A 15,394-nucleotide genomic window follows, 5' to 3' on the forward strand; every position below is an offset into this window, starting at 1 on the left:
AGCCACGCAAAACGGTATTGAGTGACAGCTGATTCGCTTTCCATACACCCACTTCTTTCGACAAATCCACTCGCCCATACTCTGGTCTTCATAACGGGCTGCAGCTACACATGCCGAAGATTTTTATAACTAACCCAAGATAGAGCACGGCCTGTCTTTCCAATGGGTGAAAATGAGTCATAGTTGGGCAGAACAAGCACAAGCTAGCGAGATCCTATTGGCGTGTTCTGGCATATATTTACATATGGCAGTTAGGGAACGCCTACTCTGAAGTGCACGTGTACAATAACTAAATTCGACTTTGCGCTCCTGAAATGCGCGACTTTCCATTTAAATGACAACGTCTACAAAACTTTGTCAACTCTGTTCATAACGAATTGTAGTTTTGAGAAAAGAAAACTGTATTGAGATCAAATGTTTCATCAATGAGAAAATGTGCAGAACGGTGAGACAAAATTCCTCTCCTTCCATCTTCTCCCACTGCCGGCCACTGGGCTTCCTCTCATTACCATATTTGGTAGTGAGTGGAAACGCCCAAGCAGTGCTTCACATTTATACATCTGGTGAAATATCTGTCTCATTGTTCTATCTGTGCCCATACTTGTTCCGTAACAGAGAACAGATCTAATAAATATAAATAGTAATGGTGTCTTGTTGTAGGCACTAACTGCGCCATGCTTTTGTTGGACAAAGCCTATGGGGAAATGAATGGCCTTTTTGAAGGGTTTATTGATAAACGCCTGAAAATAAGGTCCACGGTCAACACAGGTTAAGGAGATATAATACGGTTTAATCTATGAGATAATCTTCATCAGCTAACGTCACTTTTAGTGATTAAAAAAAATACAAAAATGATGTAATAAAAAAGCACATAACGGTTTGATAATCCATAAAGGTCATGTTAACTGACTAATATTATCTCATGCAAATTTATTATTTTTTACCTTTATTTAACTAGGCAAGTCAGTTAAGAACAAATTCTTATTTTCAATGATGGTCTAGGAACAGTGGGTTAACTGCCTGTTCAGGGGCAGAACGACAGATTTTTTTTACCTTGTCATCTCTGGGATTTGATCTTGCAACCTTTATGGTTACTAGTCCAATGCTCTAACCACTAGGATACCTGCCACCCCAAACATATAAGATCTTCTAAACCTGTGTTAAACTCAGACCTTATTTTCAGGCGTTTATCACAAAGCCATATTCTTTCCCCATTCATTTGTGCCCATGGCTGAACGAACCAGAGGTAACTCAGTTTGGGGTTTTAGGACTACAAACTGGCGAGCTCTGAGCACACATTGCTGTGAGCTGTTCCATGGGCATTTAGGCATTTGTATTTACTTGTAAAAGTTTATCCAGCTAAAAGTTGTTGGGCTCCCGAGTGGTGCAGTGGTCTAAGGCACTGCATCTCAGTGCAAGACTACAGTCCCTGGTTTGAATCCAGGCTGTATCACATCCAGCTGTGATTGGGAGTCAGTGGCGAACAGTTGGCCCAGTGTTGACCAGGTTTGGCTGGGGTAGGTAGTCATTGTAAATAATAATTTGTTCTTAAACTGACTTGCCTAGTTAAATAAAGGTTAAATTTAAAAATATATATATATGTCAAGCCTTTTCAGTGGTGGAAAAAGTACGCAATTGTCATTCTTTAGTAAAAGTAAAGATACCTTGATAGAAAATGACTCAAGTAAAAGTCACCCAGTAAAATACTACCTGAGTAAAAGTCTAAAAGTATTTGGGTTTACATTTCCTTAAGTATCAAAAGTAAAAGTATAAATCATTTAAAATTTCTTACATTAAGCACCATTTTCTTGTTGGAGTATCCCAGGGGCACACTCCAACACTCAAGACATCATTTACAAACAGAGCATGTGTGTTTAGTGAGTCCGACAGATCAGAGGCAGTAGAGATGATCAGGTACGTTCTCTTGATAAGTGCGTGAATTGAACCATTTTCCTGTCCTGTTGAGCATTCAAAATGTTACGAGGACATTTTGTACTCAGTACGTTTGGGTATCATGGAAAATATATGGAGTAAAACATTGTTTTTTGTTTGTTAGGAATGTAGTGAAGTAAAAGTAAAAGTTGTAAAAAAATATATAAATAGTAAAGTTAAGTACAGATACCCCCGAAAAACGACTTAAGTACTACTTTAAAGTATTTTTTACTTAAGTACTTTACATCACTGATCCTTTTCGGTTAGTGTGCCATGTATTTGTTGTGATTTTGCCATGTATTTGTTGTGATTTTGCCATGTATTTGTTGTGATTTTGCCATGTATTAATGCCTACACGCTGGACATCCTGCCTTCTGGCACTTCTGAATAAACCGTTAGGCACTTAATGGACTTTTTGTCACCATCGTTGTTCCGCTATTTCAGAGTTGTTTACCCTGTTGCAGAATACCGTGCAACGGGATTATAATAGAATAACTAAATGCCAATTCAGTTCCACTAAGATTAAATGACAAAAGCTGTCCTATAAAGTCACTTTTTTTTGCCACATTAAAGCAGTAAGAAATATTTTATGATCTTGTCCTTTGAATCACTTTGTACGATGATTTTATAAAGTAGGCCAATCATGTGTTATACCGTCTGTAACGGTTGAACGTAACCAGCTCAGTGCCGACAGAGTTTATGGAGTCAGGCCCCTCCCCTTTAATGACGATATTTTTGTCAGGGGACTTTGGGGCTTGGTGGTGTCTCTTGAGCGCAGTTTCAAGATTCATCTTGAGAAGGTAGCAGTACATTTACCGCTCAAAGTGAGTCCGGAGCCTAAGGCGTGGGCTTGGAGTCCTGACTCAAAAGATACCTCCTTGTTTTTACCGGGCCAAACCTCGTTCCGCAAGGGCTCGGCAAGATGAGTGACAGGAGTCGACTAACGGGAAAGATTGGAGATGAAACTTTGATTGAGATGAGCCAGAACTCCCAATGTGATGGTAAATTGTTCCGCTTACTTGTGTCAGACTAGTTAGGCAGACAGCGCCGCATTGAACTGGTTGATGTTCCATGCTCTTGCTTGCTTGTTTACAGCTTTGTGATAATCAAATTAGTAGGTTATTTGTCTTTAGGTATGACATGATCTGTAGCTTATACAATCATATTGTTGCTTATAGGCCTAACAGTTACGCATTTAATTGTATTATATGCAGACCAACTCAACCGAAGGGACTGTAAACACGAGTTAGGCCTAATAAACACTTTGTCATGCACAAAATTAATGTCTCAGACCCCAACAATTTACCGTTTTATTGAATAAAGCCATTATTTAAGAAGTTGATTTACAGTAGACCTGTAGACTACTCAGATTGATACGGTTTAAAATATCAGCAACCTCTTAAAGATTTCGTAAAATACAGTAATTACATTACCATGCAGGAACATGGACATCGATAAGGTATCATAATAATGGTGTTAGTCAATCTATCCAGGACGTTGTGTTTTAGCACTGGTCGCCGTTTTACTGTGTATTATCAGCATAGTCATTGTTAAGTCAGTTTTTTTGTCCGGAGAGTAAACTGTCGGTTTTCAGACCTCCCCTTTAACACACTACCCAGGCTGCCTCATGGTCAGACCCGGACTTGTCGAGAATTCCTTTTTAGGCTTAACATGGTCATGTTGTTAGTGGGGAACCCCCCTCTCTCTCTCTCTCTGATCTGGAAGAAATTCTCTGCCTGCTTCAGAATACAGAATAGCATTTCATATACACAGGCTACAAGTAAACGTTCCCTATACCTGCTGAGTATAACTTTGTCAGCAAAGCAACGTTTTATAGCCTTACCATCTATGATAATACTGTATATCAGATGAGATGGATTACTTTGAATGTACCCCAGTCCCCAGCATTCTTTTTAGATGACTGTCTGTCACCATGTTCTTTAGTTCAGTACTTACTGTAGAAGTTATAACAGAGAGAAGTCTTTGATACATAAACCTAACCCGAACCCGAGTACAGTAGTTACTTAAGCAATAAGGCACCTCAGGGGTTTGTGGAATATGGCCAGCATACCCCAGCTAAGGGTTGTTCTGGACACAGCCCTTAGCCGTGGTATATTGGCCGTATACCACAAACCCCTGAGGTGCCTTATTACTATTATAAACTGGTTACCAACGTAATTAGTACAACGAGTACAAATAAATGTTTTGCCATAACAGTAGTATACGGTCTGATATACCACGGCTGTCAGCCAATCAGCATTCAGGCGCTCAAACCACCCAGTTTATAATGTAGAAGTTATAACAGAGAGAAGCGTCTATGGTACTTAAACCTGAGATCTGAGTGAGAATGGCTCAGGCTACACCCTAAACAGCACCCTATTCCCTATATATATAGTGCACTACTTTAGACCAGAGCCCTATGGCACCCTATTCTCTATATAGCGCACTACTTTAGACCAGAGCCCCATGGCACCCTATTCCCTATATAGTGCACTACTTTAGACCAGAGCCCCATGGCACCCTATTCCCTATATAGTGCACTACATTAGACCAGAGCCCATGGCACCCTATTCCCTATATAGTGCACTACATTAGACCAGAGCCCATGATACCCTATTCCCTATATAGTGCATTACTTTAGACTACTTCCCTATGAGCCAATGACTCAATGAATAGTGTGTTGTTGATGGTGTTGGACAAGGTTCACGTGTCTCTTTTTTACAGTCTATGTGGTATATCACCATGGTGATGGGAGATTAGGATAGGGAAGAAGAGATTAAAGAAGAAGACCATCATAAAATTCCAAATGGACAGATAACACTGACACGGTGTCTTTTGTTTTCCAACAACACAACAAGGCCAGTTTTATGGCCAGGCACCCACAGGCTGATAATAAATATTTACATGTACCTAACACTTTTGATATGTTGTTGCTCTTTTGGTCCATTAAATATGAGTATTTTCAATAAGTAAACATTAAAACATGTAAAATACTTGATGAAAATGTATGTTTTTCTTCAGTTTATCATACTACCATCATTAACATTTTATTTATTTTTTCCGTTTTTTGTCCGGAGAGTAAACGGTTGGTTTTCAGACCTCCCCTTTAACACACTACCCAGGCTGCCTCATGGTCAGGACCCGGACTTGTCGAGAATTCCTTTTTAGGCTTAACATGGTCATGCTGTTAGTCAGTACCCCTCCTCTTTCTCTGAGCTGGAAGAAATACTCTGCCTGCTACTTCATCCATTTGTCCAGAAAAATGTATTAACGCAATATGCAAATATGTGCATATTTAATTAGATATTGCATCATTTGCAGGAAAATTATAATACAATAAAGTATGATGTTTGTGTCTACATTCAACTGGTAAAAGTTGATTGTGATGTAATTTAAAGGGGAAAAATTACTCTATGAGGGTGTGGTGCCTGGCCTTAAAACATAAACCGATTTATTTCAGACATAGGTCACATTTGGTACAAAGTTTAGTAGGTCTCTCTCTCTCTCTGTGTGTGTGTGTGTGTGTGTGTGTGTGTGTGTGTGCGTGTGCGTGTGTGTTAGTGATGTTTGGGTTGACTCACTGTATCTACAGTATAGGTTACATGGAGGTTTTATCTGGCGTTAGTGCCTAACCTACTGTAAACCTAAGCTTTAGGGCCTAACCTACTGTAAACCTAAGCTTTGGGGCATAACTGTAAGCTTGACAAATATACACCACATGCCAAAATACTTTTGGGAACATGGGCAGAAAATGTTAACGTCGATCCACTGAGGCAAAAAAAGGACAATGTCAGAGTTTATTTCAATAAGATGAAATCTGTGAAATGGAGAGTTGAAAGTATATAGAAGGGAGATCCAGAACAGTAGTCTAATGTTCTAGAAGAGAGGACCAGAACAGTAGTCTGTTATAGAAGAGAGGACCAGAACAGTAGTCTAATGTTCTAGAAGAGAGGACCAGAACAGTAGTCTGTTATAGAAGAGAGGACCAGAACAGTAGTCTGTTATAGAAGAGAGGACCAGAACAGTAGTCTAATGTTCTAGAAGAGAGGACCAGAACAGTAGTCTAATGTTCTAGAAGAGAGGACCAGAACAGTAGTCTGTTATAGAAGAGAGGACCAGAACAGTAGTCTAATGTTCTAGAAAAGAGGACCAGAACAGTAGTCTGTTATAGAAGAGAGGACCAGAACAGTAGTCTAATGTTCTAGAAGAGAGGACCAGAACAGTAGTCTGTTATAGAAGAGAGGACCAGAACAGTAGTCTAATGTTATAGAAGAGAGGACCAGAACAGTAGTCTAATGTTCTAGAAGAGAGGACCAGAACAGTAGTCTGTTATAGAAGAGAGGACCAGAACAGTAGTCTAATGTTCTAGAAGAGAGGACCAGAACAGTAGTCTAATGTTCTAGAAGAGAGGACCAGAACAGTAGTCTAATGTTCTAGAAGAGAGGACCAGAACAGTAGTCTGTTATAGAAGAGAGGACCAGAACAGTAGTCTAATGTTCTAGAAGAGAGGACCAGAACAGTAGTCTAATGTTCTAGAAGAGAGGACCAGAACAGTAGTCTAATGTTATAGAAGAGAGGACCAGAACAGTAGTCTAATGTTCTAGAAGAGAGGACCAGAACAGTAGTCTGTTATAGAAGAGAGGACCAGAACAGTAGTCTAATGTTCTAGAAGAGAGGACCAGAACAGTAGTCTAATGTTATAGAAGAGAGGACCAGAACAGTAGTCTAATGTTCTAGAAGAGAGGACCAGAACAGTAGTCTAATGTTCTAGAAGAGAGGACCAGAACAGTAGTCTGTTATAGAAGAGAGGACCAGAACAGTAGTCTAATGTTCTAGAAGAGAGGACCAGAACAGTAGTATGTTCTAGAAGAGAGGACCAGAACAGTAGTCTAATGTTCTAGAAGAGAGGACCAGAACAGTAGTCTAATGTTATAGAAGAGAGGACCAGAACAGTAGTCTAATGTTCTAGAAGAGAGGACCAGAACAGTAGTCTAATGTTCTAGAAGAGAGGACCAGAACAGTAGTCTAATGTTCTAGAAGAGAGGACCAGAACAGTAGTCTAATGTTCTTGAAGAGAGGACCAGAACAGTAGTATGTTCTAGAAGAGAGGACCAGAACAGTAGTCTGTTATAGAAGAGAGGACCAGAACAGTAGTCTAATGTTCTAGAAGAGAGGACCAGAACAGTAGTATGTTCTAGAAGAGAGGACCAGAACAGTAGTCTGTTATAGAAGAGAGGACCAGAACAGTAGTCTGTTATAGAAGAGAGGACCAGAACAGTAGTCTAATGTTCTAGAAGAGAGGACCAGAACAGTAGTCTAATGTTCTAGAAGAGAGGACCAGAACAGTAGTCTGTTATAGAAGAGAGGACCAGAACAGTAGTCTAATGTTCTAGAAAAGAGGACCAGAACAGTAGTCTGTTATAGAAGAGAGGACCAGAACAGTAGTCTAATGTTCTAGAAGAGAGGACCAGAACAGTAGTCTGTTATAGAAGAGAGGACCAGAACAGTAGTCTAATGTTATAGAAGAGAGGACCAGAACAGTAGTCTAATGTTATAGAAGAGAGGACCAGAACAGTAGTCTGTTATAGAAGAGAGGACCAGAACAGTAGTCTAATGTTCTAGAAGAGAGGACCAGAACAGTAGTCTAATGTTATAGAAGAGAGGACCAGAACAGTAGTCTGTTATAGAAGAGAGGACCAGAACAGTAGTCTAATGTTCTAGAAGAGAGGACCAGAACAGTAGTCTGTTATAGAAGAGAGGACCAGAACAGTAGTCTGTTCTAGAAGAGAGGACCAGAACAGTAGTCTAATGTTATAGAAGAGAGGACCACAACAGTAGTCTGTTCTAGAAGAGAGGACCAGAACAGTAGTCTAATGTTATAGAAGAGAGGACCAGAACAGTAGTCTAATGTTATAGAAGAGAGGACCAGAACAGTAGTCTGTTATAGAAGAGAGGACCAGAACAGTAGTCTAATGTTATAGAAGAGAGGACCAGAACAGTAGTCTAATGTTCTAGAAGAGAGGACCAGAACAGTAGTCTGTTATAGAAGAGAGGACCAGAACAGTAGTCTAATGTTCTAGAAGAGAGGACCAGAACAGTAGTCTGTTATAGAAGAGAGGACCAGAACAGTAGTCTAATGTTCTAGAAGAGAGGACCAGAACAGTAGTCTAATGTTCTAGAAGAGAGGACCAGAACAGTAGTCTAATGTTCTAGAAGAGAGGACCAGAACAGTAGTCTGTTATAGAAGAGAGGACCAGAACAGTAGTCTAATGTTCTAGAAGAGAGGACCAGAACAGTAGTCTAATGTTCTAGAAGAGAGGACCAGAACAGTAGTCTAATGTTATAGAAGAGAGGACCAGAACAGTAGTCTAATGTTCTAGAAGAGAGGACCAGAACAGTAGTCTGTTATAGAAGAGAGGACCAGAACAGTAGTCTAATGTTCTAGAAGAGAGGACCAGAACAGTAGTCTAATGTTATAGAAGAGAGGACCAGAACAGTAGTCTAATGTTCTAGAAGAGAGGACCAGAACAGTAGTCTAATGTTCTAGAAGAGAGGACCAGAACAGTAGTCTGTTATAGAAGAGAGGACCAGAACAGTAGTCTAATGTTCTAGAAGAGAGGACCAGAACAGTAGTATGTTCTAGAAGAGAGGACCAGAACAGTAGTCTAATGTTCTAGAAGAGAGGACCAGAACAGTAGTCTAATGTTATAGAAGAGAGGACCAGAACAGTAGTCTAATGTTCTAGAAGAGAGGACCAGAACAGTAGTCTAATGTTCTAGAAGAGAGGACCAGAACAGTAGTCTAATGTTCTAGAAGAGAGGACCAGAACAGTAGTCTAATGTTCTTGAAGAGAGGACCAGAACAGTAGTATGTTCTAGAAGAGAGGACCAGAACAGTAGTCTGTTATAGAAGAGAGGACCAGAACAGTAGTCTAATGTTCTAGAAGAGAGGACCAGAACAGTAGTATGTTCTAGAAGAGAGGACCAGAACAGTAGTCTGTTATAGAAGAGAGGACCAGAACAGTAGTCTAATGTTTAGGAAAGATTTGGTCAAGTGGTGAAAGAGGATGATAGCAGTGTTATGATGTGTGATGATTGTGAGGCGCTATAGAAATTTGACAGTCCCGAGGCGTGACTTCAAAATGGCGCATCAAGAGAACTGACTGTTCGGATGGGTTAAGTGGAATAGTAGCCTGACTGAACTCTGGACACTGACTGTAGGTCTATAGCCTCTGACATAGCCTCTGACTGAACTCTGGACACTGACTGTAGGTCTATAGCCTCTGACATAGCCTCTAACTGAACTCTGGACACTGACTGTAGGTCTATAGCCTCTGACATAGCCTCTAACTGAACTCTGGACACTGACTGTAGGTCTATATCCTCTGACATAGCCTCTAACTGAACTCTGGACACTGACTGTAGGTCTATAGCCTCTAACTGAACTCTGGACACTGACTGTAGGTCTATAGCCTCTGACATAGCCTCTAACTGAACTCTGGACACTGACTGTAGGTCTATAGCCTCTGACATAGCCTCTAACTGAACTCTGGACACTGACTGTAGGTCTATATCCTCTGACATAGCCTCTAACTGAACTCTGGACACTGACTGTAGGTCTATAGCCTCTCACATAGTCTAATATAATATTAGCCTAAATTTCGATGCGAGAGAAGCAGAGATGAAAGAACTTTACAGATGTCGACTAAGATTGAATCATTCATGCTATCATTTATGACAGGGCTGTCCAACCCTGTTCCGGGAGAGATACCGTCCTCTAGGTTTTAACTCCAACCCTGTTCCTGGAGAGATACCGTCCTCTAGGTTTAACTCCAACCCTGTTCCGGGAGAGATACCGTCCTCTAGGTTTAACTCCAACCCTGTTCCTGGAGAGATACCGTCCTCTAGGTTTAACTCCAACCCTGTTCCTGGAGAGATACCGTCCTCTAGGTTTGGAGTTAAACCTAGAGGACGGTATCTCTCCAGGAACAGGGTTGGAGTTAAAAGCTAGAGGACGGTATCTCTCCAGGAACAGGGTTGGAGTTAAAACCTAGAGGACGGTATCTCTCCAGGAACAGGGTTGGAGTTAAAACCTACAGGAGGGTATCTCTCCAGGAACAGGGTTGGAGTTAAAACCTACAGGAGGGTATCTCTCCAGGAACAGGGTTGGAGTTAAAACCTACAGGAGGGTATTTCTCCAGGAACAGGGTTGGAGTTAAAACTAGAGGAGGGTAGCTCTCCAGGGACAGGGTTGGGCAGCCCCGATTTATGACATTATTGTGGTGAGCAAGGGTTTATTTAGTCTACTTGGGCAACAAGTAGGATAATGACAGAAGAAAAGCTGCATGTATCTAATTATAGACAAGTTGACTAACAAAAAAACAACCAAAATGTTGGATATTATAATCAGAAACATAGGCCTATCTAAAAAGGGCTGTCAAAAGAGGTTTGGCCTAGTCCCAACGCACACTAGCGACTCCTTGTGGCAGGCCGGGCGCATGCACGCTGACTTTGGTCGCCAGTTCTATGGTGTTTCATTGGTGCGGCTGGCTTCCGGGTTAAGCGAGCAGTGTGTCGAGAAGCAGTGCGGCTTGGCAGGGTCGTGTTTCGGAGGACGCGCAGCTCTCGACCTTCGCCTTCGAGTCCGTACAGGAGTAGCAACGATGGGACAAGACTGTAACTACCAATTGGGGAGAAAATGGGGTAAAAAGTTTTTTAAAAGAATCACACAAATAAATAAAGGATAGTTCTGCGCAAGTTCTATATTTGCGGGTTTGGGTCGTGTGCAGGCCTCACATTGTCACTTTATCACATATAATCGTGCGTTTGTGGATGGGTTATTAGCAATTGCGGGTGGGTGCGGGTGAACAAACAGTTGCCCCGCCTATCATTAGCGTGCGTGCGTTGGGTCTGGTGTATGGTAAGTATCTGCCCCTCCTACAGGCAGCAGGAAGTTTCATCTGTAGTGTGACCACAGCTTGTTAGCTGCTCTAGTCGGTAGAATAGGACGGGGGGGAAGTTTCCTGTCACAGGAAAGCAATGCAAACAAGGCTACGTCTTAGAGAACAAAGTTATTTGACAGGACCGTGACTTGTCTCAAAACAAGTGCACTACTTTGGTCAAAGGTCGTGTACTATACAGGTAATAGGGGGCCATTAGGTTGAGCTAAGTCATAGAAAAGGAGGATACTGTTTACCGTCGTCTCCCTTAACAACCTGGAGATATGGGGTCAATGACATGACATCTTGGGCACTTCAAAATACATTTATCATTTTATATCTCATTACAGTTGAAATTGTGTCTGTAACTGATTGTGTACTTGGTACTTTAGAGATAACCTGGAGATAGCCACAAGGAGACAAACACCACATTTAGACCTTTAAGCTATGTGTATTAGCTCACCTAAAGGGGAATTGGACATACTATCAAAACCTTTGAGTTATTGGATAACTACCCCGTAGATAATTCTGCATGTATTAAGGAACTGCTTTTTTCCATTGTTAGCCTATAACCCACACCTGTCATCTCCTTCACTATCTGAGCCTATAGCCCACACCTCTCATCTCCTTCACTATCTGAGCCTATAGCCCACACCTCTCATCTCCTTCACTATCTGAGCCTATAACCCACACCTGTCATCTCCTTCACTATCTGAGCCTATAGCCCAAACCTCTCATCTCCTTCACTATCTGAGCCTATAGCCCACACCTCTCATCTCCTTCACTATCTGAGCCTATAGCCCACACCTGTCATCTCCTTCACTATCTGAGCCTATAGCCCACACCTCTCATCTCCTTCACTATCTGAGCCTATAGCCCACACCTGTCATCTCATTCACTATCTGAGCCTACAGCCCACACCTGTCATCTCCTTCACTATCTGAGCCTATAGCCCACACCTCTCATCTCCTTCACTATCTGAGCCTACAGCCCACAACTCTCATCTCCTTCACTATCTGAGCCTACAGCCCACACCTCTCATCTCCTTCACTATCTGAGCCTACAGCCCACACCTGTCATCTCCTTCACTATCTGAGCCTACAGCCCACAACTCTCATCTCCTTCACTATCTGAGCCTACAGCCCACACCTCTCATCTCCTTCACTATCTGAGCCTACAGCCCACAACTCTCATCTCCTTCACTATCTGAGCCTACAGCCCACACCTCTCATCTCCTTCACTATCTGAGCATATAGCCCACAACTGTCCTCTCCTCCTTGGCTGTGTGGTATTTTCTGAACAGAGAGTTATGTCTGTTGACAAAGTCACGCCGGTCCCTATACATTCCCCTCTCCTATCCTCGATGTTGATCAGAGAGAGAGTCCCGAGAGGCCTGTGTCCTTGTGGTATTTCCCCCCAGTAATCAGCTGTCCTCTGTATACCAACAGCAGTTGAATTGTTCTAGTCTTGCATGGGTTAATCAAGGGTGGAATTTCCTGCTTATGTCCTGTTGAATCCGAGAATCTTGCTACCAGAATTTCTGGAAAAGTAATCAGATTTAAGGGTAGAGTTTCACTGTTCCACTGTACTGCAGTGTTCCACTTTACTGCACTGTTCCACTTTACTGCACTGTTCCACTGTTCCACTGTACTGCACTGTTCCACTGTACTGCACTGTTCCACCGTTCCACTTTACTGCACTGTTCCACTGTTCCACTTTACTGCACTGTCACACTGTTCCACTTTACTGCACTCTTCCACTGTTCCACTTTACTGCACTGTTCCACTGTTCCACTTTACTGCACTGTTCCACTGTTCCACTTTACTGCACTGTCACACTGTTCCACTTTACTGCACTGTTCCACTGTTCCACTAAACTGCACTGTTCCACTTTACTGCACTGTTCCACTGTTCCACTTTACTGCACTGTCACACTGTTCCACTTTACTGCACTCTTCCACTGTTCCACTTTACTGCACTGTTCCACTGTTCCACTGTACTGCACTGTTCCACTGTAATCCACTGTTCCACTGTACTGCACTGTTCCACGGTTCCACTGTACTGCACTGTTCCACTGTAGTGCACTGTTCCACTTTACTGCACTGTTCCACTGCAATCCACTGTTCCACTATACTGCACTGTTCCACTGTAGTGCACTGCACTCTTCCACTGTAATCCACTGTTCCACTCTTATCTACTGTTCCACTGTACTTCACTGTTCCACTGTACTGCACTGTCCACTGTTCCAATGTACTACACTGTTCCACTGTACTGCACTGTCCACTGTTCTGCACTGTTCCACTTCACTGCACTGTTCCACTGTAGTGCACTGTTCCACTGTACTGCACTGTTCCACTTCACTGCACTGTTCCACTGTAGTGCACTGTTACACTGTACTGCACTGTTCCACTGTACTGCACTGTTCCACTGTACTGCACTGTTCCACTGTGCTGCACTGTTCCACTGTTCCACTTTACTGCACTGTTCCACTGTAGTGCCCTGTTCCACATTACTGCACTGTTCCACTGTACTGCACTGTTCCACTGTAATGCACTGTTCCATTGTACTGCACTGTTCCACTGTTCCACTGTACTGCACTGTTCCACTGTTCCACTGTAATCCACTGTTCCACTGTTATCTACTGTTCCACTGTACTGCACTGTTCCACTGTACTGCACTGTTCCACTGTAATCCACTGTTCCACTGTTATCTACTGTTCCACTGTACTTCACTGTTCCACTGTACTTCACTGTTCCACTGTTATCTACTGTTCCACTGTACTTCACTGTTCCACTGTACTGCAGTGTCCACTGTTCCAATGTACTGCACTGTTCCAATGTACTGCACTGTTCCAATGTACTGCACTGTTCCAATGTACTACACTGTTCCACTGTACTGCACTGTTCCACTTCTCTGCACTGTTCCACTGTAGTGCACTGTTCCACTGTACTGCACTGGTCCACTGTTCCACTTTACTGCACTGTTCCACTGTAGTGCCCTGTTCCACATTACTGCACTGTTCCATTGTACTGCACTGTTCTACTGTTCCACTGTACTGCACTGTTCCACTGTTCCACTGTAGTGCACCGTGCCACTGTACTGCACTGTTCCACTGTTCCACTATACTGCACTGTCCCACTGTACTGCACTGTTCCACTATACTGCACTGTTCCACTGTTCCACTGTACTGCACTGTTCCACTGTTCCACTGTACTGCACTGTTCCACGGTTCCACTATACTGCACTGTTCCACTGTTGCACTGTACTGCACTGTACTGCACTGTTCCACTGTTCCACTGTACTGCACTGTTCCACTATACTGCACTGTCCCACTGTACTGCACTGTTCCACTGTTCCACTGTAGTGCACCGTGCCACTGTACTGCACTGTTCCACTGTTCCACTATACTGCACTGTCCCACTGTACTGCACTGTTCCACTATTCTGCACTGTTCCACTGTTCCACTGTACTGCACTGTTCCACTGTTCCACTATACTGCACTGTTCCACTGTTCCACTGTACTGCACTGTTCCACTGTTCCACTGTACTGCACTGTTCCACTGTTCCACTATACTGCACTGTTCCACTGTTACACTGTACTGCACTGTTCCACTGTTCCACTGTACTGCACTGTTCCACTATACTGCACTGTCCCACTGTACTGCACTGTTCCACTATACTGCACTGTTCCACTGTTACACTGTACTGCACTGTTCCACTGTTCCACTGTACTGCACTGTTCCACTATACTGCACTGTCCTACTGCACTGCACTGTTCCACTATACTGCACTGTTCCACTGTTCCACTATACTGCACTGTTCCACTGTTGCACTGTACTGCACTGTTCCACTGTTCCACTGTACTGCACTGTTCCACTATACTGCACTGTCCCACTGTACTGCACTGTTCCACTGTACTGCACTGTTCCACTGTTCCACTGTACTCAACTGTTCAGCTGTTCTGCACTGTTCCACTGTTCCACTGTACTGCACTGTTCCACTGTACTGCACTGTTCCACTGTTCCACTGTACTCAACTGTTCCACTGTACTGCACGGTTCCACTGTTCCACTGTACTGCACTGTTCCACTGTTCCACTGTACTGCACTGTTCCACTGTTCGACTGTACTGCACTGTTCCACTGTTCCACTGTACTGCACTGTTCCACTGTTCCACTGTACTGCACGGTTCCACTGTTCCACATGTTTTCAGCAGCTGTAGAGTCATTCATAAAAATTCACAAAGCTGGTCACAGTCTTCTGTAGTGACATCTCCTTCTCTTTCCCTTTCTTTTCTGTACTGGGAAACCAGTGTATTAAGTCAGACCGCCCAGCTACAGTTATTTTGTTGGTTGACTAAACTGTACTTTTCAGAAATCTTCTCTCTTCTCTCAGTTCCCACTGTGATTGAATAGATCAGGATTAGAGAGACGAGAGTAACATGAGTTTAGGCTAAAACAAAAATAGAAGTAGGTATTCTGTAACTTAACTAAAACACTAGTAGGAATTTACTATAGTTACCTATGT

The 15,394-nt window shown here is 42.8% G+C and overlaps 1 protein-coding gene across 2 annotated transcripts in view; it reads left to right on the plus strand.

Moving 5' to 3' along the window:
• Positions 1-2,706: 2,706 nt before the first annotated feature.
• The window catches only part of LOC139406340 (anoctamin 5a), an 83,113-nt gene continuing 70,425 nt past the window's right edge, over positions 2,707-15,394 (plus strand). Inside the window, exon 1 of one of the 2 annotated variants that reach the window (XM_071148844.1) lies at positions 2,707-2,933. In XM_071148844.1, coding sequence (XP_071004945.1) covers positions 2,855-2,933 — 79 coding nt within the window. In that variant the 5' untranslated portion in view covers positions 2,707-2,854. The remainder of the gene's footprint in view (positions 2,934-15,394) is intronic. The other variant, XM_071148843.1, reaches the window with a different exon arrangement.

Source organism: Oncorhynchus clarkii, chromosome 4 (assembly GCF_045791955.1).
Source record: "Oncorhynchus clarkii lewisi isolate Uvic-CL-2024 chromosome 4, UVic_Ocla_1.0, whole genome shotgun sequence".
Taxonomy (NCBI): domain Eukaryota; kingdom Metazoa; phylum Chordata; class Actinopteri; order Salmoniformes; family Salmonidae; genus Oncorhynchus; species Oncorhynchus clarkii.